General features: G+C 49.8%; 1 protein-coding gene across 3 annotated transcripts; it reads left to right on the top strand.

The window, feature by feature from the left end:
* The first annotated feature begins 666 nt into the window (after nt 1–666).
* TMEM72 (transmembrane protein 72) lies at nt 667–24,578 on the top strand. Of its 3 annotated transcripts, none has more exons than XR_010661537.1 (6): nt 667–1,044; nt 16,588–16,654; nt 18,331–18,402; nt 19,937–20,076; nt 21,488–22,887; nt 23,455–24,578. XR_010661537.1 is itself a non-coding variant. In XM_065922806.1 (5 exons), the coding sequence occupies exons 1-5, from the start codon at nt 975–977 to the stop codon at nt 21,964–21,966; spliced, it is 828 nt and encodes a 275-aa protein (XP_065778878.1). In that variant the 5' UTR covers nt 667–974; the 3' UTR covers nt 21,967–24,578. The 3 variants fall into 3 exon arrangements, 1 of the variants encoding a protein (XP_065778878.1); XR_010661536.1 differs by having other exon boundaries at nt 21,488–23,552; nt 24,286–24,578; XM_065922806.1 differs by having other exon boundaries at nt 21,488–24,578.
* The last annotated feature ends 316 nt before the right edge of the window (nt 24,579–24,894 follow it).

Genomic DNA, 24,894 nt, shown 5'->3' with positions numbered 1-24,894 from the left:
AGTAAATTAAAAATTAGTAAAAGCCCACCATTGTCCAATTTTAGAGGACAGTCTCCTCCAAGCCTCCCTCAGAACATGCTTTGAGGACCATCAATCCAGGCAAACTCTCTCATTTGTTTTCTGCAAAAGTCACCAAGGCACACGCATATCTTTGGGTTTCCCCAAGGTCACCCAGTTAATTATTGACATAGAAATTCACCTCCCAAAGAATCATAGTAATTTCCCACATCACCTGTCAGGGATGCATATCAGGGATGAAGAAAATTCTGTATGTGGCATGGGCCTGAGCTAAGCATGTCTGATCAGAGTCCAAACGTGCCATAGACTTGAAAGCTTTCTAATCCACCTATGCACAGAAGAATAGAAGCTTGGAACTCATTTCAAAAGTTGTTTCTGTGATTTAAAGACACACGCCTTCTCCCATACACAGACACACACACACACACACACACACACACACACACACACACACACAAAGCTGCGTGCACATCATCACCACCAGACACTGACTCTCAGACCCTGAGGCTTGAGGCCCAGGTGTGACTCTCTGGGCCTTTCTGCTGCCCAGTAAGGAGCAGCCTGGGCTGGCTCTTCAGCTGATTCCCTCCTCCCAGCCAGAAACAGTTAATTGCCAGCTCCAGGCTGCCTCCAGCCCAGCCCTAATCGGCCGGATCTCAGGCGGCCACACTGGGGCCGCGCGGCAGCTCCAGACCAGGCCCTGGCTGTGCTGAGCAGTGAAGGCATTCTTCCAAGGTAATGATTAAGCCGAGCACCTGGCAAGCTGGGAAGGTGAGCCCTATTCACACCTTGGCCAGGCTGAGGTGGCCTGGACTGGTTTGGGTAGGCAGGGCCCCAGCGTGCACAAGCCCAGAGCTGGCAGCCGCAGCCTCCCGCTGCACACAGACGGCCTGGAGCCTCTCGGGCCAGAGCTTCTGCTGCCTGCCCTGCTGGGACCCTGCCTCGCCCCCGGCACCATGAAGCAGCAGGTGTTCTGGACGGGGCTGGAATACACCTGTCGGCTTCTGGGCATCACCACCGCTGCAGGTAAGACCCTGCCTCCCAGCTCTGGTCCCCTATGTGCCAGGCTCAGCAGACAGGGCTGCCCAGGGGGTGTGCACCAGCCAGTGGGGGATGGGCAGAAACACCTGGCCACATCTTCTTCACTTTCTTCCCCCAAACCCCAGAAACACAGCTCTTCAGGGCAGTGGCAGGTGCAGTGGGGTGAGCCTGGGGCTGGGATGCAGGGGCATGGTACAGAATCTCTGCTTGGCCACCCACATTCCAAGTGACTTTGGGGACCCTTAGCATCGTCATCTGTGAAATGAGTTGAGGGGGCTACCCCCGCCTTCTTGGGGACTGTTGCGAGGTGGATGGGCGAGACCTGAAGGTGAAAGTGCAAAGGGCCGGGCAAATGTAAGAAACGGATTCCTCCCTGTATGGACATGGAAATGGTCAATGGAGTGCACCTTGTTTTATTCAAGCCACAACCCACTTCATGGAGGGAAGCTGCACTCGGGGATCTCAGGCTTCCCTTAAAGCACTATGGGTTTGGGGAAGACAGAGTTCCCCATGCTGTACTGCTCTTTCTCACCCAGCCTGATTTGGGGGCTGCTTGACTTGCTGGGAAGATGGATGGTTACTGAAGAACCTGAGCAGCTGTGACCCTGAGTTCTGCCTGCTCACTTCCCCTGCTCGAACCCGGTCCTGAGCTCTGCGCCCCTTGCGTGGTCAGGACCTCTGTTGGGAAAGTGAGCAGGCAGCACTCTGAACCATTAGCTCTGGGCCCCACTGAACTTTAAGGACCAGGAAGAGACACCTTCTGCTGATCAAGTCCTTGCCTTCCCACTGCTACTCACAATCTTACGCATTCATCTTGGCAAATGGGAGATGGCCCCCAGCTGATCTCAAACAGTGCTAGTCCCCAGCCCTGTCACCCAGCCGATGCATGACCTGGGCAAAGCCACCTGGGTGCTCTGGGGTCGTGCTTTCTGGTCTTTAGGATAAAGATAACTGGACCTGCTGGCCAGGTGTTTTGGAAGATCAAGGATGCATGAACTGAGCGTAGCTAAGTGGAACTGAGGATGTAAGCCTCTTGAGAGAAGCCCCAGGACATACTTCAGAGCTCCAAGGGGATCTGTGTCATTCCCAAGGTAATAGGCTAGCAAACAGACTTTTCTTAACCCTGAGTTAGCACACGGAGGGCTGTCGTCAGTGGTCTAATCCCACCCATCCTGTTACAAAACGGAGCACTGAAGTTCAAACAGGGGTAGTGACCTTGCCCAAGGTCATGCTACAAGTCAGGGGGACAGCCGACCTGGAACCCTGATCCCTCAACTTTTTAAAAGGCCAGGACTCTTCCCAGGGTAAGAAGCCCAATGCTGCAGGGGCACTAGAGGGTCTGGAATTGCTCTGGGGTTCTGGGCAATTTGCTGAGGGTTCTGGGTAAATGCACAAACGGAGGCCTCAGCTCCAACCTCTGTTAGAACCACCATGTGGCCTGCACCTGGAGGAAAGAGCACCAAGCCACCTTACCATCCAGCCTGGGGGAGGGAGGTTAACCCTAAGGGTTTCTGTGTCTGAGGTTCAACCCTCTACCACTGCTGATCTGGACTTCACCCTGCCATCCTCTAAGTCTTGGTTTCCAAATATGTAAAATGCACCCCTTTCATTTGTCAGAAATCACAGTGACACTTCTCCGTGTCATACTCTGCCTGGAGGGGAGGCCTGGCTCCTGTTGGGAAGCTGTTTTAAGAGGTATATAAACTTCTAAGGGATTAGCTGCAGACAGTTTAAAAGTCTGATTTATCTCAGCCAGTGGCAGGGTCTGCAGCTACACACATATAGACCACACACACACACACACACACATACACACACACACACACACACATACACACTACACACATACAAACTGTGCCTCTGAACCACAACCCTTATCTCTTGCAGAAGGTTACTGTTAATGCAGAGAACGGGCCTCCCGCTTGGTTTTGATATAGGGTCCAGGTTAAATACAGGCCACTATATTGCTTTCTAATGACCAGGCTTTCCAGAAATGGTGTTTTGGGGCTTTCTAGAGTGCTAGGAGTAGGTGGGAAGCTAAAAGAGGGGTGTTAGTCATCTTAGGAAAATCTCAAGTTTCTTTTAGCATCCCTGAACTGCTGGCCTATTTCCAATGTGTAAGATTTACAAATTCCTTATTCCCTTAAGCCTTTTTTTTTTTTTCCTGAAATCCTCTGTTGAGAAGTCCAGGCCTTGTGAATAGGGGCATTGCTGCTGGAGGGGAAATCAGACTTGAGACAGAGGCTGTCACTTTGCAGAAACCCTGGGAAAGGTAGCGTAGCGCTGGTCCTCCTGTGCGGAGGAGTGTGGGTTTCCTAGAAACTAGGAAAAGCGTGTGACCCAGGTCACCCAGAGTGTCACCTGCAGGGACCAGGCAGCTCCTGATCCAGCAGCCCTTCCCGGGTTTCCCTTTCCCTCTGCAGAAGGATCTGAGGCTGTCAGCAGCTCAGAAGGCACCAGGCCCTGGGGACACACACCAGGATGGCAAGCCCAGAAGCTGTGGCCAAAGCATGCCCTGTGCAGATGCTTCTTGGCTAAGCGCAACTCTTTTTCCCCATTCAGCCCCTCTAAATGAAGCTCCACTAAGATGTCCAGGGATCCCACAGGCCACTGCTGTCCCACCCCTACAACCAGCCACATACCTCAAGTGGACACAGAGTATTGCCACTGCCAAACAAGGGTACACAGGCTTCGCAGATTTCCCTCCAAACAGAAGTGCTTTTAAAGTTAGAAAATGAGACTATTCTTGCCTTTGGATCAGTCGTAAAGTTGCCAGATCACCACAGTCTCACTTCTCCCTATTTACCATACACTTGGCTAGCATCATTCATTTGTACCCCTTCCCTGGCCATGGAAGGCATTGGGAGTACCTCTTTTGCTGAGATGTGTCACCAGACACACAGACACACATGTGACTGGTTGAGACCATCCTATCAGTCTAGTGCCCCCACCATCGGTCCATCCTGACCAGGCCCAGCCTCAGGCAGGTGGGGTCATGGCGAGAGTGGATAGAGTTGCACTGAAACAAAGGAAGGTTGACCAAACACTTCCTAAATCTAAAGACTGGCATTCTTTTTATCTTCAGTGTAATATGATCGATTTTATTGAATGAAAGATTCGTTAAATTCTATAGTACTTAACAACTTTCAAAAGTTTCACACACATGATTGCATATAATTGCACAATAACCCTTTGTGTTTCTTTTGCCCTACTCCTATATTGCCCTTCACCCTTCTGTCTCCCCACTGGTAACCACTCATTTGTTCTCTGTATCTGTAAAGTCACTGATATTTTCAGCTACTCATGCTCTGTCTTTGAATGATTACCAAGCATGCTTTGACCAGCACCACCATGACTATCTCCAGCCAAACTCACTCCTGAACCTCATCTGGGGACAGACAAATCTGCACACATTTCCAGAGGGAATTATCACAGTAGGACCTTCCATGTATGTGTCCAGAGATACGTGACTGACAACAAACTCGAAAGTCAATTATTAATTAAAGTCACTGCCGCAGACTTACCAATGTCCATGAGGACCAAGCGCTGAGCTAAATCTCATTTTACAAATGAGAAAGTGAAGGATTAGAATGTTCAGGTAGTTTGGTTAAACAGCCAGTGAACAGCAGGTCTGGTCTTCCCAGATGGCGCAGTGGTAAAGCATCTGCCTGTAATTCAGGAAACATGGGTCTGATCCCTGGCTCAGGAAGATCCCTTAGAGGAGGACACGACAGCTAACTCCAGTATTCTTGCCAGGAAAATGCTATGGACAGAGGAACCTTGCGGGCTACAGTCCATGGGGATGTAAAAAGTCGGGCATGACTTAGTAACTGAACACACAAGCAAACAGGAGGTCTGGGGTTGGAGCCCGGTCTTCCCAGTCACAGGGCAGTGATGCAGTGGAACAAAAAGTCTGGAAGTCCATCTAGGATTCATTTAACTGGCAAATATTGACTGAGTTCCCACTTTGTACAATGTAGGCATGTGGATTAGGATGGTATGACCTCTAGCCTAGAGAAGTGCATCTGGGGGCTGTCGGCACACATCTCCCAAGAAGACACCACACAGCCAACAAGAAGATGAGTTGGGCTTGAGATAAAGCCATTTTAAGCAAATCTTGCTTATCACAAATCAATGTGGGATCAACCTGGGGTCACTTAGGAATTTTGTTTTTTTCCAGGTTCTTGACCCATTAACCTCTTCTCTACTTAAACAACAGAGCTGCATTCCTGACAGCCCCATGCCTTGCACAGCCCATTCAAATGGAGACTTGGCTTATTAATATAGACCAGGATAAAGGAAGCATTTAAACCTAGATGTTCTCATTATTTTTTAAAGAGTACAGCAAATGCATAATCTGACTTTAGTCCTATTTAAAGCCTTTGGAAGAAAAACAACTGATGCTTCTGAGATGATCATCTTGGGCCCTTCATACTAATATCCACTCCTCTTAAATGTATATCCTTGTGACCTTCTCCTGCCACCTAGGGAAACTTCATGCACTCCAACAATCTGCAGGTGGATTTATTACCTAAGCAAGACCTTATTGTTTTCAGATCTTATAAGTGGATGTAGACTGTTTTCTACTCTGATTATTCCAGTGAGAAAATGAAATATTCCCAACTTTGTTCCACCCTCCCACCATTGGGAGATAATAAATTTGGTTCAAGTATTTCTCACTTTACTTCTTCATTTCTGTGACCTCCTTATTAGGGGCTTCCCTGATGGGTCAGACAGTAAAGAATCCTCCTGCAAAGCAGGAGACCCAGGCTTGATCCCTGAGTTGGGAAGAGTCACTGGAGAAGAGAATGGTTACCCACTGCAGTATTCTTGCCTGAAGAATTCCATGGACAGAGGAGCCTGGTGGGCTATTGTCCATGGGGTCACAAAGACATGGGGTCACAAAGACATGGGGTCATCAGACATGACTGAGCAACAGACACTTTCACGTCACTTTCCTCCTTCATAGAGTTAGAACAAAAAGTTTAGAAGTCCACCTAAGACTCTTTTATCTGGAAAATATTGGCTGAGTTCCCAGTTTGCACAATGTGGACACATAGATTAGAATGGTATGACCTCTAACCTAGAGACCTCTATGATCTGACCAGGGAGACAAGCTAGTAAACACATATCCCAGTGCCTAGCTCTGAAGCATAGTATTTGGGAGGGTGAATCTGTGTCCCTCTCTACCACTTACTAGACATATGGCCTTAGGCATGTCACTTAATCATTTTAAATGTCAGTTTTCTCATCTATGAAATAATGATAACAAGTTCATCTGCCTTCTGGGGTCACGAGCATCCAATGAAACAATGACTAAAGCAGCAAACTTCATGGCACACAGATTCTCACTCAGTTTAGTTCAGTCGCTCAGTCGTGTCTGACTCTTTGCAACCCCATAAACCGCAGCTTGCCAGACCTCCCTGTCCATCACCAACTCCCAGAGTCCACCCAAACCCATGTCCATCGAGTCGGTGATGCCATCCAACCATCTCATCCTCTGTTGTCCCCTTCTCCTCCTGCCCTCAACCTTTCCCAGCATCAGGGTCTTTTCCAATGAGTCAGCTCTTTGCATCAGGTAGCCAAAGTATTGGAGTTTCAGCTTCAACATCAGTCCTTCCAACAAACACTCAGGACTGATCTCCTTTAGGATGGACTGGTTGCATCTCCTTGCAGTCCAAGGGACTCTTAAGAGTCTTCTCCAACATCATAGTTCAAAAGCATCAGTTCTTCAGTGCTCAGCTTTCTTTATAGTCCAACTCTCACATCCATACATGACTACTGGAAAAATCATAGCCTTGACTAGACAGACCTTTGTTGGCAAAGTAATATCTCTGCTTTTTAATATGCTGGCTAGGTTGGTCATAACTTTCCTTCCAAGGAGTAAGCGTCTTTTAATTTCACTGCTTCAATCACCATCTGCAGTGATTTTGGAGCCCCCAAAAATAAAGTCAGCCACTGTTTCCACTGTTTCCTCATCTATTTGCCATGAAGTGATGGGACCGGATGCCATGATCTTAGTTTCTGACTGTTGAGCTTTAAGCCAACTTTTTCACTCTCTTCTTTCACTTTCATCAAGAGGCTCTTTAGTTCTTCTTCACTTTCTGCCATAAGGGTAGTGTCATCTGCATATCTGAGGTTATTGATATTTCTCCCAGCAATCTTGATTCCAGCTTGTGCTTCCTCCAGCCCAGCGTTTCTCATGATGTACTCTGCATATAAGTTAAATAAGCAGGATGACAATATACAGCCTTGGCGTACTCCTTCTCCTACTTGGAACCAGTCTGTTGCTACATGTCCGGTTCTAACTGTTGCTTCCTGACCTGCATAGAGGTTTCTCAAGAGGCAGGTCAGGTGGTCTGGTATGCCCATCTCTTTCAGAATTTTCCACAGTTTATTATGATCCACACAAATTCTCACTCAGCACTGTCTAATTTTAGAAGAATGTGTAGGACATATAGTTTGCACAGTGTGAGCTGTGGGATCTCCTTGCAGGATGGAAAAGAAAGATCAGAGGAAAGGAACAAGCTAACATATGATCCTGAGACTAGAAAGGTTTTTAAAAAGGGGCTATTCTGCGAAAGCTTTTACCCGGAGTCATCTTTTTCTTCACATTTTGAGCTTGGGCCATTGAGATCACCCCACAGGACGCTGATTATTCCTACACCACATGTAGTGAGGAAAGATGGTAGCCTCATTTTATTTTTCATGGGCTAACAGTTCTTTTAAGATTATTCTTTAGTCTGTGCAACCAACTGAAGAGAATTGTTATCAAGAAGGAAGGTAGTCAGAAACAAATGGCTAACTCTGGGCTGTCCCCTGAGCCTTCCTAGCTTGCCATAGGCCTAGGTAAAGATCTGATAAAAATAAAAACATGGCATGTGCAGCAAGAGTAGAGAACAATTGGAGGCATCGTCATTGTTTTCTAATGCCAGGAAAGCTGCCATATGGAAGAGTGAGTGAGCAGATACATTCTCTTTGAATTCAAGAAAGCATAAGAATCAAATACTTGAAGCAAATATTTTGACTTGAAACCAAGACCTAGAAGAAATTTCTTTTGTGGGTTTCTACTAGAAGGATGTTATTCTGCATCAAGGTCAATATCATCAGCAGTATCAGTGAACGTCTGTAGGGTCCTTAAATGTAAAGGATGTCATCAGCAAAAGGCAGTATACTGTCTCAGGTGGTTTCTTAACCTTGAATCTTATAACCCTGAAAGAAGAATTAATACTATACTACATAGCCCTTCTAGAAATTTGAAAAAGAGGAGATGGTTCTCAAGTCATTCTATGAACTAGCCTTATTGTGTTATCAAAACTAGACAAAGAAATCACAAGACCACTGGTGGCCCAGTGGTTAAGATTCTGTACTTCCAGTGCAGGGGGCACGTGATCAGTCCCTGACTGGGCACATGCCACATGGTGTAGCCAAAAAAAAAAGATTTTTTTTAAGGATGCCCACAAAGAAATTGATTCAAAATGGTTAGACTTAAATGTAAAACCCAAGACTATAACATTTCCAGACAATACAATAAAACCTTAGTAATATGTTAGGCAGAGATGTTTTTAGGTACAATATCAAAAGTTCAATTCATAGAAGAACAAATTGATAAATTGCATAACTTCAAACTTAAAAACATCACTGTTGAAAATATAATGTTAAAAGAATGAAAAATAAACCAACAGAGACACGATGATAAATAAGCACACGAAAAAATCAGTAGTCATTAGGAAACTGCAAATCAAAACCACAATGAGATACTATCACATACCTATTGGAAAGGCTAGAATTAAAAAGACTTTCTATACCAAATGCCAAAGTGTTGGCAAGGATGTGGAACTCTCATACACTACTGATGGAAATTTAAGATGATATACTCATTGTGGAAATGGTTTGGCAGTTTCTTTAAAAATTAAACATACACCTACTGCATGATCCAGGTATTTTGCTTCCAGGTGTTATTCCAAGAGAAAAGAAAGTCTATGTTCATACAAAGGTTGTACAAAAAGACTCATAATATCTTTATTTGTAATAGCCCAAACTAGAAACAACCCAAGTACCAATCAACAGATAAGTTATAAACCAAAGTGTATATCCACACTACTCAGCAATAGAAAAGCATGAATAATTGATACTACAATATGAATAAATCTCAGAATAATTATGATGAATAAAAGTAGACAGCAAAAAAGGAGTACATCTTGTATGATCCCATTTGAATAAACTTCCAGAAAATGCAAACTAATATCGAGTGACAGAAAAGAGATTAGTGGATCCCTGGGAGTGGGAACAAGGGTGCCCAGGTGGCACTAGTGATTAAGAACCCACTTCCCATTGCAGGAGACATAAGAGACACAAGTTTGATCCCTGGGTTTGGTAGATCCCCTGAAGGAGGGCACGGCAATCCACTCCAGTATTCTTGCCTGGAGAATTCCATGGACAGAGGAGACAGAAGTAGGCTACGTTCTACAGGGTCTCAAAGAGTCAGATACAACTGAAACGACTTAGCAAGAATGTACGCAAGGGAGTGGATACAAAGGTGGGAGGGTAAGACAAGGGCACAAGGAAATTTTGGGGTGATAAATATGTTCGTTATCTTGAGCAGAATAATGATTTCCCTCGTATATACATATATTAATACTTAGCAAGTTGCACATTTTTAATACATGCAGTTCATTGCATGTTAATTGTACCACAATAAGGCTGTTTTTAGTAGTAGATATGTCAGCTATCTATTGCTAAAATAATGCTGTTACTTCAAAACCTTAAACATACAGCCATAAGCTTTTTGTGTGTGTGTCTGCAAGGCATGCAGAATCTTAGTTCTTGGACCAGAGATCAAACCCACATCCCCCACAGTGGAAGCATAGTCTTAACCACTAGACGGCAAGAGAAGTCCCCAGAAATAAGCTTTTATTGTTCACACATCTGGGTGAGTAGGCTAGCAGGCTCTGCTCATGTAGACTGAGTGCACTCACTTATCTGAGGATCAGACAGCTGTTGGTTCATCTAGACTCGCCTCGGCTGGGTTGATAAGGCCCCTTGTGCTCCAGCAGGCTGGCATAGACACATGCTTATGAAAATGGCAGGGACATAGGAGGGTAGGTCCAGTGCCCAAGTCTGTTTCACATCTGTGCTTGCCTGTTACCTGACCATCCTGTTGTCCAAAGCAAGTCACACTGCTGGGGCCCAGATTCAAGGGGTGAGGAAACAGACTTCTCTTTAGTGCAAGGGACTGCCTTGGCATATAACAAAGGGTGTGGATACCAAGGGGATGAAGACTGGGGAGGCATCACCGCAACCTGCCAGGGCACTTTGGCCAGTCTACAAGGCCAGACAAAATAGACCTCTTGGATGATCCACTATAGTCTAAGACAGAGACTCTGGTAGAGAAAGAGGACCCTCTTGCCTTCAGGTCACTCTCCCTAAGCAGGCATGTGGGTGCTGATGGAGGGCTCTAAGGACCACCCTATACTCTAATCTCTTCTAACTGAATATCTAAAATTTTCTTCTATAAAATCTTGGCCTCTTCTCATAGTGTCTCTGAACCCTGGTTCCTAGGTGTCTGTTGAATGGCACTCAACACCCGACCAAACTTCCCCGGCATACTTAGAATCTGCCACAACTCCTTCTGAGTCAAGAAGCTTGCAACTACTACCTTATTATCTCATTGGATTCTTAGCAGCTAGTTCCTGCATCTCTGGGTTCTTAGAAATGGTGCAGATTTAGCTTTCAGGTCTCCAGTCAGCTGTGACCCCTTCTGAACCATCCCCAGCCATTGCCATCAGATCAGTGTTTCCCTACCAGAGATGTCCCTACAGACGTTAAGACCAGCAGGAGACATGCCATAGCTGTGGATGAAGAAGATCAATAAATACAACGTGGGGTGTTAAGAGGTACCTTCGGCAGCAGTGAGTATGAACTTCTCCCCCAACTCCCCGGGCATCCAAGGCCAAGACCACTGCCTGGCATGGAAAGTCAGTGAGCACGGCCCCTAGTGACCTCTGAGAAGTGTCCTGTGTTCTCATCAGGACACCACACCAAATGCAAATACAAGTGAAAGTGTCAGTCACTCAGGCATGTCCAAACCTTTGTGACCCCGTGGACTGTAGCTCACCAGGCTCCTCTGTCCACGGGGATTCTCCAGGCAAGAATACTGGAGTGGGTTGCCTTTCCCTTCTCCAGAGGATCTTCCCAGCCCAGGGAATTAAACACAGGTCTCCTGCATTGCAGGCAGATCCTTTACTGTCTAAGCCACCAGGGAAGCTTGCATTGAATGCAAGACAGGTGTCAAAACTCAACCCAGTGGCTGAGTCAAAACAGATAAGCTTCAACCCGCCATGACCTTGGCCCTGAAGCAAAGGAAGCGGAGATCAGAATTTGTGGAGATAGCCTCTTAGCCTTAACCCTAACCCAGACAAGGCCCCATCCTCAGGAGCACATGGACACTTAGCAGGATGCGCAGAGAGGCTTACACATGAGAGGTAACGGTAGATGGGGCTTTGGAGCATTTATATCAATTGAGACTGCAGAAGGGACCTGCGAGACACGAAAATCAATGAGCAACATTAGTATACAGAGAAGAGCTCATGAGCTACAATAAAAACATGTATTAATGGAAGGAAAGGATGAGAATAAACCCTCCCCTTTCCCCATGGCTACAGATGGGAATGCCCCGCCTCTCCTAATAATGCTATTAACCATCAACTACATTTGCACAACACTCTATAATTTACTAAGACTGAGGCTCATAGCCTGTTATGCATGTTTTATGATCCTCATTTTCTGGAATAGGAAGCAGACAAGGGAGTTACCATTTGTGTGAGGAACCGGATTCTGCTTTTCTGATCAAGCCTCCCATTCTCTTTGCCGCAGCCCAGCACACGCACCCACACTTCTGTCCAACCACACTCTGGGACCAGAGCTTTGAGATGCCTGGAAGATGCTCTGCTGTGTGCCTGGCCCAGGCCTGCACCACAGGCCTAGAATCTCTGATCCATGCTAAGGCTGATTAGAACAAACAGCTCAGGACAGCAACTCAGAAGAAAGCCCTGGCCTCTGAGAGAAGAAAATACTGTACTGTGGTTGGATACAGCCCAGACAAGAGGGAAAGAAACCAGAGGCCAGGGGATGAGATAAAGAGGCCAGGCTTGTCCACAGATGCTGGTTATAACAAGACTCCAGGAAAGATGCCTCCCCGGAGACTGTGAGGTGAAGTGAGATGAAGGGATGGGACGGACTGTGTCAGGGTGGGCTTGTAAAGTGGTTCTGTTGGGCTGGGACCAGGGCAAGAAGATCCTACAGGATGGGTAACAGGGAGGGATGGAAGGAGTCTAAGGCCCCTCAGTGGGAATGTAAAAGCCCACATACCACTCCGCCCAGCACCGCTACCACCTGCAGCACAAAGGACGATGCATCTCAGAATCAAGGCTGTTCTGGGGCAATTTTTTCTTATAGGGATGTTGTTATAATGAAGTCTTGATTCAGGAGACATGATGGCATTTGTCCCCCATCTTCATTCTCAAACCATCAGTTCTTCTGTCCCCGTCCCCAGCTCCTGGCGAGAGCCACAGCGTCATTTGTTGGGGTGAGCGGCTGATGTAGGTTGGCCCATTTACTCAGAGTCAGAGCCTGCAAAACCACAGAAGATGAGATGGAAGCACAGTCTAGGAATAGCTGCTGGGAGACACCATGCAGCCTGGGCAGGCAGCGGCCAGGCAGAAGCAGGGTCAAGGCCACAAGCAGACAGATTGGTACAGAGGAAAGGAAAAGTTTCACGTTGATCAGCGTTGCCTCAGTGTCAATGGTCTGCCTTTGAGAGCATGAGCCCCAAAACTAAGAGGATCAATCAGGGGAACCCTTGGCCCCAGTGTCAAAGGGCCTTATAAGCCTCCCATGAGAATCCCCTATGGATCTCTTGGCCTGAGGGGTCATGCTCCCAACTCCAGCCCCCTGCTCTACTCCTCCAACCAAAGGCCATTCCTCTGTAATTGGGCTTGAAGAATTAGCATGCTTATTGTCGGTTGAGAGCTCTTGGAAGGGTGACCTCACTTCCCTTGCTCCAAAATCGGCTACCTGGAGGCTGGGAGAGCTGAACAGGCCTGAGTTAGAGGGAGGAAGATGCTCGTGTGTTTGGACCACCTGACGTCTCTCAGCACAAAACCCATTATTTTCCCCAATCCAAGAAACAACTCTGGGAGATATAACTAATTCTACACATTCCACACATGGCAAACCCAGATCAGATGGGCTAAGTGCGGGCATGTGTACTAAATCTCTTCAGTCACGTCTGACTCTTTGTGACCCTATGGATCTAGCCCACCAGGCTCCTCTGTCCATGGGATCCTCCAGGCAAGAATACTGGAGTGGGTTGCCGTGCGCTCCTCCAGGGGATCTTTCCAACCCAGGGATCAAACCTTCATCTTTTATGTCTCCTGCATTGACAAGCAGGTTCTTTATTATTAGCGCCACCCGGGAAGCCCCATGGGTTAATTACTTATCCACAATTACCCACTCAGAACCAGAATTCCAACCCACTCTTTTTCCTATTGTTATTCTCTTTTTTAAAATTTTCTTTTTCTGTTTTGGCCTCACCAAGCAGCATGGCAGACCTTAGTTCTCCAACCAGTTCTCAAACCCACGCCCCCTGCATTGGAAGTGCAGAATCTTAACCACTAAGCTGTCAGGAAAGTCCCTGTTATTCTCTCCTTTTTTTTTGTTATTCTCATTTTTTAAGCTACAAACAAGCATTGCCTCTAGCTGCTGCTGCTGCTGCATCACTTCAGTCGTGTCCGACTCTGTGTGACCCCATAGATGGAAGCCCACCAGGCTCCCCCCTCCCTGGGATTCTCCAGGGAAAGAACGCTGGAGTGGGTTGCCATTTCCTTCTCCAATGCATGAAAGTGAAAAATGAAAGGGAAGTTGCTCAGTTGTGTCTGACTCTTCGTGACCCCATGGACTGCAGCCTACCAGGCTCTTCTGTCCATGGGGTTTTCTAGGCAAGAGTGGAGTAGAGTGCCATTGCCTTCTCCGCACTGCCTCTAGAGTGTTCCTGAAATGCCCCTTTGACTACTGATGCTCTGTTTAAAGACATCAAAAGGATACAAGTTAGTGAAAGGGACTGAGTTCCCAAGAACCTCTCCTGCCATCTGCTGGTCATCCACCAGGAGCCAGTGCAAATGTACAAAGACTACGGAGGTGAATGAAGGCCCTGCCTCACCCCAGAGGTGAACAACCAGAAGCATCGCCTTGGACAGACAGTCCCTTCCCCCAGGCCCTGGGTGAGAAGATCCTTACCTGGGCTGGGCTGTATTCTTGTGCCAGAAATTGGTGATTTCATTGAGCCCCTGTGAAGTGCTTGGCATTAATTAACTCACTGAGTCCTCAGAAAGATCAGCAGAACTATTTGCTGGCAAATGTGAAACTGAAATGCAGGATCTGACTTAGACATCCACGACTGGTTGGCTGATTGGTTGGTTTTACTTACACTCTCTATGCCGCCATCACCTCTTGCATAAAATAAGGGTAACATAGTACTTTCACATAAAACTGTTGTGAGGACTAAATAAGCTGTGTGGTATGCTAAGTCGCTTCAGTCATGTCCAACTCTTTGTGACCCAATGGACTGTAGTCCTCCAGGCTCCTCTGTCCATGGGATTCTCCAGGCAAGAATACTGGAGTGGGTTGTCATTGCCTTCTCCAGGGGATCTTCCTGACCTAGAGGCACTTGGGCAGCCCCTTAAATAAGTTAATAAATGCTAAATGCTGAAAACAGGACAGAAAGCATAGTGAAAACTAAATACAAGAATATTTGCTGCGTAACACACACACACACACAGGTCCACAGTGGGAACCAGGAAATGGTCCATTGCCTGGAGCTAGAATTCTCAGTTTTGTTTTGTAGATCCTTTACTTTCTAGATGTGTCTTTGGGAGAACTACGCAAGATCGCTGAGCCTCATCTCCATCCCTGTAAAAGAGGGCACATAGAACTCCCTGAGTCATGGGGCTGCTGGCAGGAACCAAGACATGTACAACCATTGTGTGTAATCCACTGAGTGCCCTACAGGTTATGTTAACACTGCGGAGGGGCATGAAGCTGCAGGGTATCCCTGACTCTTAACCTGGGACAAGCCAGAAGGCAGCTAGAACTTGATGAGGACAGAGGCATGGGGTCCTCCTCCACTCTAGACCTCAAGCACAGGGCACACTAGAACCCAATCCCCAAGGATACATTGCTATCCCCTTCCTAGATGGAAGAGCTCTGTCCCCTTCTCCCTAAAGTACTTCTGCATCCCACCACGAAATGAGGGGTGGAAGTGCTGGCGGCTAAGTGAGGGACTGAACCCTGCATGTCAAAAGTCAGAATTTCTGCAGTGGATCAAGAGCTCAGGTCACCCAAGTATGGGAGCTTACACAGGGAATCCGCCAGTGAAAAGGGAGGCATCACTGCCCAGGGAAGCAGCCCCCAGTGCAGCAGAGACAAACGGCCATGCACCGGCAGCTGAGAACAGCCCAGCCCAGCCCTAACTCTCTGGGGAGCAGATGAGGTGAAGTCACCATTTGGCAAATACCAGTGTGGGTCATCAGAGCCTACAGAGAGAAATGTAGGGTGCATGGGCTGTAACATAGGATGCAAGGACTGTAATGTAGGGTGCATGGACTGTAATCAGGTAGGGCCAGAAAGAGATCTGATTCTTGGGTCCCTACGGTGGGAAGAACATTTCCAGACAAGCTGCATGCTCTCTGTGTCGTTTCTTCCTCGGGCAAATGGGTTGGAGCCACGGCTGTCTGAGTGAAGCCATGAGAGTGAGGAGACAGCCAGGACCCAGCAAGTCCGCAGAGCTGGATCTGAGATGGATTCACCCCAGACAAATGGGAGTTCAAGTATTTGAGCCCAAACACCAGCTGCCAAGAAAAGATAGGAGGCGAGAGGAGGCTGAGCCGCATCTTGTGTCTGAGCAAAACCCCACGGACTTCATCAGCACTGGGTCCAAAACGATGAGCCAAGAGTGTTCGATGCAACCGCCAAATCAGCAAGTGAAAATGAGGCCATGAAAACAGCAAGAACAGCGATCTGGGCAAGGGAAGGGGGTGGGGCAGGTCCCACAGCCAAGCACTGAGGCCCAGACACACAGCACCCATGGGCCTATAGGATGATGAGGGCCCTTGAAGCCACTACACGTGGAGGATAGCTGTGGAGCCTGGGGCTCAGGGCCTGTCTGTAGACTTTTTCGGGGGACACTCAGGGCATCATGACCAATGTGGAAGAGGACAGGCATCTTCTCTGGGGAGGCTGGATTAAAAGGCCTCTGGGCTTCTGCATAAATCCCATCCAGTTCCCAGAGACCAATCCAGAAGTTTCCTTGCCCTCCTTCCCGGCCACAGCTCCCGGTGCCACATGGAGAAGAGTTCCCCTGGCTCCCAGTGCCCAGGAGATGGCTCACTCCATGGCCAAGGAGCTTCCACAAGGCACTGCCACGGCTGGAGCACCCGGGCCCATCGTTCCCTCCTCTTCTTCCTCCCTTAGTGCTGATCGGCGTGGGCACTGAGACCTTCCTCCGGGGACAGTTCAAAAGCCTGGCTTTCTATCTGCTGTGAGTATGTGTGCGTGGGCCCCTCCCTGCCAGGATGTTCTATTCCAGCTTACCCCAATCCTTCTGCTGAGATTCACCCACAGCACCTCCCCACATCCTACGCAAGCTCTGTTCTGTCCCAAAGGTGAAAGGAGTAACAGGGGCTTCTAGAATATCCTCTTGTTTGGAAAGGACTTTAGACAGATCATCCCACAAACCAACCAATCAGCATTCCATCCATCCATCCATCCATCCATCCACCCATCCTTCCACCTACCCATCCATCTATCCACCCACCCACTCCTCCACCTACCCATCCATACACCCATCTATCCATCTCATCAATCATTTCTTTATTCAGCAAACATTAAGCAAGCTCTTTTTTTAGAGAGACAGGAATCAAGTTCAAATCAGTTCTCTATTTGAGCTCCTCTGTATGCCAAGCACAGTTACATGTTTTATTTGCATTATGTCCTTTACCTTTGACAAAGTTATAGGAGAAGTGCACATTATATAGTATGTTTTGCAAATTAAAAGAATTCAGAGGAGTAAGCCGCTCAGCCCACATCACCAAGTCCAAGACCAGCAGGGCTCAGATTCATCCACCTGGGTCCTTTTAGTTTCTCAACCTCTGTCTTTCTCATCTGCCAGCTGCCTCTGCAAATGCCCTCTAGTGGGGAAAAAAAAAACCTGTGCAGGGGTGAGGAGAGCCTAGTTTCCCCTCCCTGCGGGTTCTGACAACCTAGCTTCTCAGCAGGCCACCTTGAGGAACCACCCATCTGCCTGCAGCATCACCAGGCTGCATCCTCTGCCCCCACCTGCTCCTCTCCACACCCGCCCGCATCACTGTACCTCCCCAGGACTGCTCCTCAGAGCAACCTCCTTGGTTTGCTGTTAATACATGGATCACACCCATTAGCTCCCAATCCCATTCTCTCCTTCTGGTCCACCTTCACTCTACCACTTTAGCCACTTAAAACCAGGTCCTTCTGACAATCTTCAGTGGATCCCACAGCCTCCAGCCTACACTCCTTTGTCATCCTCTGGCCTCTGCCTTATTTCTTATCCCTCAGTTTGTACCCCAGGAACTTCTGACTCTTTATCAAACTCACCCATGTCACCTCCCCTCTAAGCCGTTACTCCATCCTGTAGAGTGCAAGAGAGCCTTCCCAGTCACTCCAGCATTCCCAGAGCCTGACATTTTGCCCTGCGTAACTCCCGAGCCTGGAGTCCCCGCCAGACAGAAGCGACTTTTCCTGGCTCCGAAGGCCCTTCATGTCTTACTGAGCCTGTACCTGGCCACTGTGCTCTGTCTTCCTGGAACCCAGAAGCAGGGCAGGCCTTCCCTCTCTCCACATGGCTGCCTAGTTAGTCCACAGTCCTAGTGACCCTGGGTGGATGCATATGCCTGCCAGTGTCCAAGCAGCAGTGTGGGGGGTCAAGGTGGTCTTTCCTGCTGGCCTGTAGGTTCCTCACCTACCTCTGGGCCCCAGCCTCCACCCCACCCCTACTACCAAGGCCTAGCCCAGCCCAGGACAGGGCCTGGCATCGCTGTTGGCTGGATGGCAGGATTCGGTCAAGAAACTCCTGGTCAGTTGTTCAGCTATACACAGAAGCCCAGGAGGCCAAGGTGTTGTGAGCAAACTCCCAAGGAATGTGAAGAGTGTGTCTGGCCTCCCTCACCTGTCTCCACACAGGTTTACAGGAGCTGCCGTCTCTGTGAGCGAAGGGGCCTACTTTGTGGCTCAGCTGCTGTCCGTCTGCTTCCAGTAAGTAGCCTCTGGAGCTCCCCCAACACCCCCAGTCCCAGACACCCCAGATGCCTCCACCCATGAGCACACGACTGCGAAGTGTTCTGCTCCCGAAGCAGCAATGGATGGGTTCCCTCCCGACCTGCAGTGAGCCCCAGCCCAGACTTGGAAGTGGACTGACACATTCATCAGGGCCTGACTCCCCCCAGAGTCCACTTGCAGAGTCATCCTCATCCTCCAGAAACACCCAGTCACCGTACCTGCCTTCTGAGTCGGCCACCAAGGGGCAGAACCCCACAGAAGGCCAGCTTGGACCATGCAGAGCTGGGTTTGAGAACTGACTCTGCCTCCTGCCGGGACGCGGAGACGAGTCAGGGCCTTGGCCTCCAGGCCCATTTGTGGGGCAGGCCTGCAGACCTTGCAGGGTCTTGGGAGGCCACATGGCCACAGAAGCCTGTACTTCTGCCCACTCGTGCTCAGCTCACAGAAGCTGTCGTCAGTGTGGCCAAGGACTCGTCCTGGGCCACATTCTCAGAACCTACACAGTTGGGTCTCCAGGCGATCAGCATGAAGAGTCAGACTTCAAATCCAGCTGTCCTGGCATCTTGCAAGACCACTGGCTGCCTCCCAGGGTCACTAACCCTGAGGCAGAAGTCTTCCCCCATTTCTGCTGAACACCACTGCTGAGGGACCCTTGCAGTTTCTCAGGGCAGGGGAGGGTGCTGCCCTTACCCTAAAGAGGCATTTTACCCTCTCCACTTCCTCCATTCCCACCCTGGGTTTGTCACAAAATAATGACCACCAGGGGGCACCAGTGGACCATGGCAGAAGGCTCTGGTCCCACATAACCCAGGCATACCGTTCCTGCAAAGTGAGCCTGGGCTGTGCGCAAAGTCCGCTTCAGGCCAATTCAGAGGGTGAAGGAGGGGGAACTAAACGCAAACACTAACTTCCTTTGCAACTTGGAGGAAGCATCCTTAAGGAAACCTGCTCAGCATCAGACCCTCTACCAGGCCCACCTGTTGGTCCTTGCGTGCCAGTTAACATAGAAGCCCCTCTAAGCCGATGCCATCTCATGTCTAGGCAAGGCCCCTTTGAGCAGGGTACAGCTGGATTCCAGCCCTGTCGCCCATGTGTCCAGGCCCTTTGTACAATGCACAACCCTCACAACTGTCCCATCCAAGTGTCCCCCGTGCTGCACACCTTCTCCACTGCACTGTGGGCTCGCAAGGTGCCCCTGGGTCTCCTCCTCTTCTTCCCACTGCCTTTGCAGCATCCTGAGAGCATTTACCTTCCTCCGCCTAGACCAGACAGCCGTGACTGCACGGGCTTTCAGAAAAACTGTTGGAGACCCTCTAGAGAGGCTCGGGCAAGGCCCCCTAACTGTGAAACCCACAGTGAGGAGTTCGCCTCCTAGGAGTTCAACCAGAGGCCACTGCAGAGAACACGGCCATGATGAAACCCAGTCCCAGACTCTGAGGGCTTTTTACATTGCTGGGACTTTTCCGGGCGCCTCCCTACTTCCTGCCAATCCTGGACTTCCTCCCCGCAGGTGTCAGCCAGGGTCCCTGGCCTACAGAGCAAGAGAGACGGCCCACTGGTTGGGTTGTTTCCAGAGGTTCCTGGCCTACATGCTGCTGTCGGTGGCCTGCTTCCTCCACCCTGTCCTGGTCTGGCACGTGACCATCCCAGGTAGGAACTCCAGGAGGTAGTGGAGGCAGGCAGGCCTACAGCCGAGGGTGGGCTCTGAGCAGAAGGGTCTGAATCCCCCTCTCATGGGCCTCCAGTGATGCCGGCTCTAGGACCCCACTGATTCTTCCTGGCATAGACTGTAGGGATGAAGAATTTATCAAGAGGCAGGAACATCCCAGGAAACGCATTTTTCCTGTAAATGTCCAGAGGTTATACCCACAAAAGCAAACCGACCTTTTCTCCTATTCTTGTGTGTGATCTGAGCTTTCAGAGGGAGCGAGATGATCACTTCTCCATCCAAACCTTTGTGTCTCCTTAGCCCCCACCCATTCAGGTCCAAACTCCTCAGCTGGTTTGAAAGGCACACTAAATGGGACCCCCAAAGGCCCTCAAAACCCCTCTACTTATCCCCCTCTACTCACCCTGCTAGCCAGCCCAGTTTTCTGATCTCAGAATTCGGAAATGGATGCCTCTACCTCCTGCGTTTCAATGAAGCCTTTTTCTGCTGGGACACTTCTCTCTTCTCCCTAGCTGTGAAAACCGCACCCCTCCTCAATACCCATCTACAATGCCAGGAAGCTGACTGCCTTTGGAAATGAGTTTCAAAGGCAGAGCCTCCTCTTCTTCCCTGTAGTTTCCACCCTAGCCTCTCAGATCTATCCTCACCTCTCAGGGCCACTCCAGGCAGCATTCAGTAGAGTCAGACTCAGCACGGCCAAGGTCAGAGTGAGCCACAACCTCCTACCTTTAGAAAGAGTGAGATACACGGGAGACTCTGGCCCTGGAAGGCAGGAGAGCCACCTTCACCCCTTCCTCTGGACCAGGAGGGGCTCCCAGCAGGAGAAAGAGGAGCCTCTGGCCTGGAGTCTGCATGAGGGGCCAGGAGGGGAGTGAATACTGTGCCGGCTGCACCCAAAGGGCATTGCAACTTCCTCTGTGTTTACTGGAGGCAGGTGGTAGTAAAGGAGGTTGTCCCCACTTCTGGGAACAGAAGGAAGCTCCGATCAGCAGTCAGATCCTGGTATCCAACCTAGAGTCCAGGTTTGCTGAAGGCATTGCAGGTCCAGACACAGCAAGCCATCCCTGAGAGGCAGGCTGAGCACAGTGAATGGAGAACAGGCAGGAACAACACAAGGATCAGCTTCCTACACGAAGGGGGTCTCAGGCAGGGGTCTCCTGGCTAATGGTCACGGTGAAGACCCCAGCATAGACTGGCCCTGCTGACATCCCCTGCTGGCCAGGCATCAGCCTGCCACAGGGTCTGATGTGGGTGTGTGAGGACAAGTTAGGTGTGCAGGCTGGAGCACTGGGGGCCTAAGTGTGGCTGCATAGGCTGCCTGCACAGGGATGGTGGGCATCTGGCTTTTCTCGAGGATGTGTCCAGCATTCTGACCTCCCAGATCTCTCCTAGGCTCTATGCTCATCATCACCGGTCTGGCCTACTTCCTGCTGAGCAAGAGGAAAAAGAGCAAAGCTGCAGCAGAGGTGCTGGCCCCCCCAGAGCAGTACACAGACCCCTCCAGCAGTGTGGTCAGCACCACCGGCTCTGGGGACACCGAGCAGACCTACACCTTCCACGGAGCCCTCAAGGAGGGACCTGGCTCCCTCTTCATCCACGTGAAGAGCATCCTGAAGGGGACGAGGAAGCCCAACGCCCTCCGACGCCCGGATACCCTGACAGAGCTGACTCTGGAGCCAGCTGACTCGCTGGCCAAGAAGAAGCAGGTGCACTTTGAGGACAGCGTGGTGAAAATCATCCCGGCCCTGGCAGAAGGCCCGGACGATGGGGACAGCGAGCCAGAGGAGACCACCTCTGACACCACCCCCATCATCCCGCCCCCCGAGGCCCCACTCTTCCTCTCTTCCCTCGCGAGCCCCGGCCTCTTCTGAGCTGCTCTTTCCAGCCTGGGGGATGCTCAGCAAGGAGTCTGTATAGATATATGGTCCTGCCAGGAATTCCCTGGTGTCCAGGGCCCCTCGGGGGAGCTCAGGGTCTTCACAGGTCAGCTCTTCAGGGGTTACCAGACATCCCCATGGTGGTTGGGGGTCTGGGGCCAATGGGCAGCAGGACAGGTCCTGTGGAGACCATGAGGGTGGCACAGATGAAGCTCATGCTGCCTCGAGCCCTCACAGGTTCCTCCCTCCTGGACCCAGATCGGAGAAGTCCTTGTGCTTCCCTGAAGGACATCGTCACTCCCACCTCACACAAGGCATCAGCCCAGAAGTCCTGGGGCTTCTTCGGCTCCTGACCCCGGATCCTACACTCTACACCGTCACAGCCCATCTCCTCTCTGATGGAGAGGGCTCTGCAGGCCCAGCGGTGCTCTGGCAGCTTATGCATCTCAAAGGCAGGTGTTGACGACCGCCATGGTCCCGAACTCCAATTGAGAGTGTTCAGGAAAGGAAGCGGGGAAGGAAGGCGAGGTGGCGAACCCCCAGGGTGGGAGCAGCGCTGGGCAGCAGGCTGCATTCTCTGCGTGCTCCAGGGCTGGCGCCAGGCAGCAGGAGTCACAGAGCCACTCAGGGAGACAATGCGGCTCTGTGCTCACTGCAGGGAGAGCGGGGCTGGGACAGTGATGCTCATTCCAGAAGCATCACTGAGGGCTCCCTGTATCCCCACCACATGGGTCCTCAAGATTCCAAGCAGATGATGTAAACTAAAAGAGACTGTGAGCCGACAATCTTCAGCCGTGAATGCCAACATACATGCCAAGGCGCCTGCTGTGTGCAGGAGCCACGGGGCGGTGCCTTGGGGACTCACACAGCCTGGAGACATGGCTCTGGCCTGCTTGGTGACTGGTAGCAGAAGAGGTGAGAAATGTATGTTTGTTCAAAATGGGAGAGAAGGAAGGAAGAGCAGGGGAAAGAGGGGAGATAGGAAAGTGGGCAGGGAACAGGTCAACCCTGTGCCACAGGGCCATGGAAGTGACAGTTAACCCAGAATGAACAAATAAAGTTGAATCAAATATTCAGTTAAGGAAACTGCAATATATTTTTCTAAAAAGTGGTCTCTGGTCCTTCAGGTGGTAGCAAGGCAGAACAGACATGTTATTCTTCATAAGTAATCTTAATTAATGAGCAATCATATTATAAAATGCTTCCCATTTGTGTGTGTGAGCCAACACTAGGGTTCTGCAGAATAAACCTCAGAGCACATGCTTTGAGGTTTAGGTAAGAAACATGTGCTTATTCTTGTACACTTTTCCATATTCCCTACAAGTTATTTCGCAAATGAATGGAAATAGCCAACCAAAAGCTGGTATCAGTGTGGTGCCTAAACGCAGCAGGTGTCCCAAACAAGCAGACTCCTTCCTGGGGATGGGGGTAGGGGGGGACAGTTCTTCTATAAAACCAAGTGAGAAAGAATATTCTCATAAGCCCTCAAAGGTGGAAGCTGCAGAGCTGTTTCTTTAGCTGCCACCAAGGAGGAACTTCAGGAGTCACCGTCCGGGGAGAATGAGTAATGTGGATCATGGGTATGTATAGGCAGGGACTGTGCTGGATTCGTAATGGGCCAGGGTTCTCAGGCTGGCCTGCTGTGCACCCAGGGAGCCCAAGTGGGAAGAAGTTAAGGTCATGGGGGGCGGGGGCAGAGGTGATGGGCAGAGACACCCTCACTGCACAGGCCTCTAGGGAACACGACGCTCCTACCCTGTTCTCAGCCCAAGTCAGCTGAGCTAGATGGATGACTCGGTCTCAGTAAGCAACTGGGAAGCACAATCTCAGAGATTTCAGACCCCGTTAGTAAACATCTCAGTTTATTAAGAGATGTTTAATAAACATCTGCTATGGCATTGTTCGTGAGGTGGGCACTGGGAGTTCCGGGTGATATTCTGAAACCTCTAGGTTTCCTGGTGGGCTTCCCTGTAAAGAATCTTCATGCAATGCAGGACACCTGGATTTGATTTCTGGGTCAGGAAGATCCCCCGGAGAAGGGAATGGCTACCCACTCCAGTACTCTTGCCTGGAGAATTCCACGAACAGAGGAGCCTAGCAGGCTACAGTCCATGGGGTTGCAAAGAGTCAGACATGACTGAGCAACTCAACACTAGCAACTCAACACTAAGACTTCCTGGTGGCTGCTATCAGTAAAGGGAGTCTGCTGCGTATGAAACATTAGAGGCTTAGGTGGTTATGAACTTACCTAGGTTAACAAGGTAAAATTCTTCAACACTCTTCTTGCTGACCCCACCCTACCCTCCAAAACAGGCTTGGATGAGGTCATTCAATAGACCAGAGCCCTCATCTCTGTCAACGGACCAGGCAAGAAAGCAGCACCTTGCTCAAAAGCAGGCAAGCACCATGTCTCCATTTGATTCTCAATCCAAAACACTAAACCACATCCTTATCTACTGCTGTCCTTATGAAGACGTCCTGACTTCCATCTCACTGAGAAACAAAGACTAGAAGGGCTGACTTGCGGTAGCCTGCCCCACTTTCTCAACAGAAGGCAGAGCAGACACAGTGTAGATGCAGAATAGAACTATTGGACGTGCAGCACTGGGCTGAGGTTGGGGGGGGGGCAGGGGGGTGGGGGTGCTGGGGTGGTGTTCATAAATCTACCCTTAACACGCTGACTGACTTCCGCCAAGCCCCTTCACCTCCCTGGTTCCAGGATCCCCTATTAAGTAGGAATAACAGCACTTCTCTCAGAATAGGTGCAAAGTCTTCCCAGAAAATGGGGAAAGTGCTTTTTCAGATTACACAGCACCCAAGTCAGTCACTGTGGGTCCCGCAGTAAGGAAACATCAGCAAGGCTTGTCTCCAGGACACGGCCAACGCAGGTCTCAGCTCCAGATTCCAGGGCTTGAGCCTGGA

This window comes from Muntiacus reevesi, chromosome 2, assembly GCF_963930625.1.
Source record: "Muntiacus reevesi chromosome 2, mMunRee1.1, whole genome shotgun sequence".
NCBI lineage: Eukaryota > Metazoa > Chordata > Mammalia > Artiodactyla > Cervidae > Muntiacus > Muntiacus reevesi.
This window is presented reverse-complemented; position numbering and strand designations above follow the sequence as displayed.

What these genes read in the sequence shown, in the direction of transcription:
- TMEM72 (XM_065922806.1), top strand. Translation starts at nt 975, where the DNA reads ATGAAGCAGCAGGTGTTCTGGACGGGGCTGGAATACACCTGTCGGCTT. An exon ending in GGGCATCACCACCGCTGCAG is followed by an intron (nt 1,045 to 16,587) that starts GTAAGACCCTGC and finishes TTCCTCCCTTAG; the next exon opens with TGCTGATCGGCGTGGGCACT. An exon ending in CTGCTGTCCGTCTGCTTCCA is followed by an intron (nt 18,403 to 19,936) that starts GTAAGTAGCCTC and finishes TCCTCCCCGCAG; the next exon opens with GTGTCAGCCAGGGTCCCTGG.